The sequence below is a fragment of the Trichosporon asahii genome (genome assembly GCF_000293215.1).
Source record: "Trichosporon asahii var. asahii CBS 2479 unplaced genomic scaffold scaffold00042, whole genome shotgun sequence".
Classification (NCBI taxonomy): Eukaryota; Fungi; Basidiomycota; class Tremellomycetes; order Trichosporonales; family Trichosporonaceae; genus Trichosporon; species Trichosporon asahii.
This window is the reverse complement of record NW_014040882.1, coordinates 40-2,400: the sequence shown is the minus strand read 5'-3', so window position 1 is coordinate 2,400 and position 2,361 is coordinate 40. Positions and strand designations below refer to the sequence as shown.

Below are 2,361 nucleotides of genomic sequence, written 5' to 3'. Positions count from 1 at the left end.
CGCGCCGGCTATGCCGGCGAGGACGGCCCGCGAGTGGTTACCCCGTCGTTCTACGGGTACACAGACGAGGCGTCTGGTTCTGGCGAGAATGGCGCGCACACCGATGGCGACGACCCGATGGACGGAGAGAAGAAGGGAAAGAGGAAGTACTACTTTGGCGAGGACGGTGTAGGCGTCTGGCGGCCCGGGATGGAGGTCGGCAACTTCATGGTTGATGGTGTCGGTGAGTTTACGTAACCGAACCTTTGTAACTGACCCCAGTGAACGATGGAGAAGCAGCAGGCGCGATGCTGAAGCATGTTTTGCGGGAGCGGCTCGCGCTCGATCCCTCGGAGCATCCGCTGATGCTGACTGAGCCGGCATGGAACACGCCGAAAGCGCGCGAGGAGCTCACGCAGCTCGCGTTCGAGGGCGAGGGCGTTCCGGCGCTCTACTTTGGTTCGTCGGGTGTGCTGTCCGCGTTCGCTGCCGGAAAGCCGACAGCTCTCGTGCTCGACATTGGTTATGCGAACGCGTCTGCGGTCCCGGTTGTCGACGGCTACGCGCTTCGTGCCGGCACGATGCGGCAGCCGCTGGCTTCCTCGCTGGTGCTGAACCAGCTGCACCACCACTTCAGCAACCCGACGCCGACGCGTGATTTCGGTCTCTCGCTCCTGCCGCGACAGCTCGTGAAGCAGCGCGACACGACGGGCGAGGCGGGTGCGCAGCCCAAACCGGTGGTGCGCGACGACCGCGTGCAGGGTACGACGCCGTCGTGGCGCGCGTGGGCGGAGCAGGGCGTCGTCGACCAGTGGAAGGAGGCGTGTGCCGAGGTCGTGTCTGCGCGCGGGTTCGACTTCCAGTCCGCCCGCGACCTGCCCCAGGTCGTTTACGAGTTCCCAGACGGATACCACCAGTACTTTGGCGAGGAGCGGTACCGCTTCACCGAGATGCTGTTCGACCCCAAGAACTACTTCAACCAGAGCATCGAGCCGCCCGCGTCGCTCCGCGCGACTCCGAGCGGGGAGCACTCGCACTCGCTCAAGGACGTCGTGTCGCTCAGCCAGCTCGTGCACGACTCGATCATGGCGTGCGACGTCGACGTGCGCGCCGCCCTGCTGCAGAACATTGTCGTCGTCGGCAACACGAGTCTGACCCGCGGCCTCGTCGAGCGTCTGGACGTGGAGCTCGCGACGCTTCTGCCTAGTGTGAGTGGAGCGAGCGAAGCGAGCGTGCCGAGCGCCAGCTCAGCAGAGCTGACGGCTGTGTATCAGCTTGGCGGAGCGGCGGAGCACGCGCTGAGCGTCAGCTCAGCGGAGCAAAAAGCTCTTTATCGTTCAGCGCAGCTCGCCATCTGTCCACAGCAGCTTAAAGGTGACCTGCGAAGCTAACGCCCACAGCAAAAGATCAAGATCCACGCCCCGACCATCCCGTACGAGCGCAAGTACGCGTCGTGGCTGGGCGGCAGCGTGCTCGCGTCGCTGGGCACGTTCCACCAGCTCTGGGTCACGAAGGACGAGTATGACGAGCACGGCTTCAACATTATTCAGCAGCGTGAGTACCGCAGCCGGGGGCCGGCGGAGAGCCCTCCGAGCCCGGAGGGCTCGACGTGGCCCGTGGCGGGACAAGGAGTGCGTGGAGCTCGCAGGGCTCGCAGGGCTCGCAGGGCTCGCAGGGCTCTGAATCGGACCCGTAAAATCGGAGCCGCGGAGCCGGGCGATTCCTTTCGAACAACTTCCAGCTCTCAACGAGTTTGGCCAAGCTGACATGCCACAGGGTGCAAGTAGATGTAGACACTTTTTTGGATCCCCCGATGTTATTCGATTTGTAGCAGACGACAGTTTGGCGATTAGCTCGGGGGCTGACTCTCGTACTGACCCACCCCCCCCCCACCCCCTTTACTGATTGTCCCATAGTCTCAGAGGTACGAGATGTCAGTGCGGCATAGGGTGGGAAGTAAGCCGCAAGGCTACATGTGCCGAGTACATGTGACAGTGTGCAGAGCAGGTATTGCGGTGTTGCTAGTGATACAGACAAATGCCAACTGTGGCGCCGAGGTCCAGCGTCCGTGTACTTCCATTCCTCTCCCTTTTCCTCGATCTCACGCGAGCGTAGCGTACAGGTTATGCTAAACGTCGATATCCCCCCGGGCAGAGACACTATCCGCTGCCCGGTGCCCCTTCCGTCCCATTAACCCCATTACTCTCTCCAGCAGCTCCTCCAGCAGCTCCTCCAGCCGCGCCGTCCGCGCCTGGGACGGCCACTTCGTGTCCGTCCGCGTCCGCGTCCACCGCCTCCGTCGCCTCCGCCGCCTCCGCCGCGTCCCAGACAATACACCTGAGCGCGGAATAGTTGCGCCAGATAGCGTCGCCCTCCGCGATC

General features: G+C 63.5%; 1 protein-coding gene across 1 annotated transcript; it reads left to right on the top strand.

Annotated features, from left to right (window-relative positions):
* Window positions 1–117: 117 nt before the first annotated feature.
* A1Q1_01068 (53 kda brg1-associated factor b) lies at window positions 118–1,370 on the top strand (the record flags this gene model as incomplete). Its single annotated transcript, XM_014325491.1, has 2 exons — window positions 118–223; window positions 277–1,370. The coding sequence occupies 2 exons, from the start codon at window positions 118–120 to the stop codon at window positions 1,368–1,370; spliced, it is 1,200 nt and encodes a 399-aa protein (XP_014180966.1).
* Window positions 1,371–2,361: the final 991 nt, after the last annotated feature.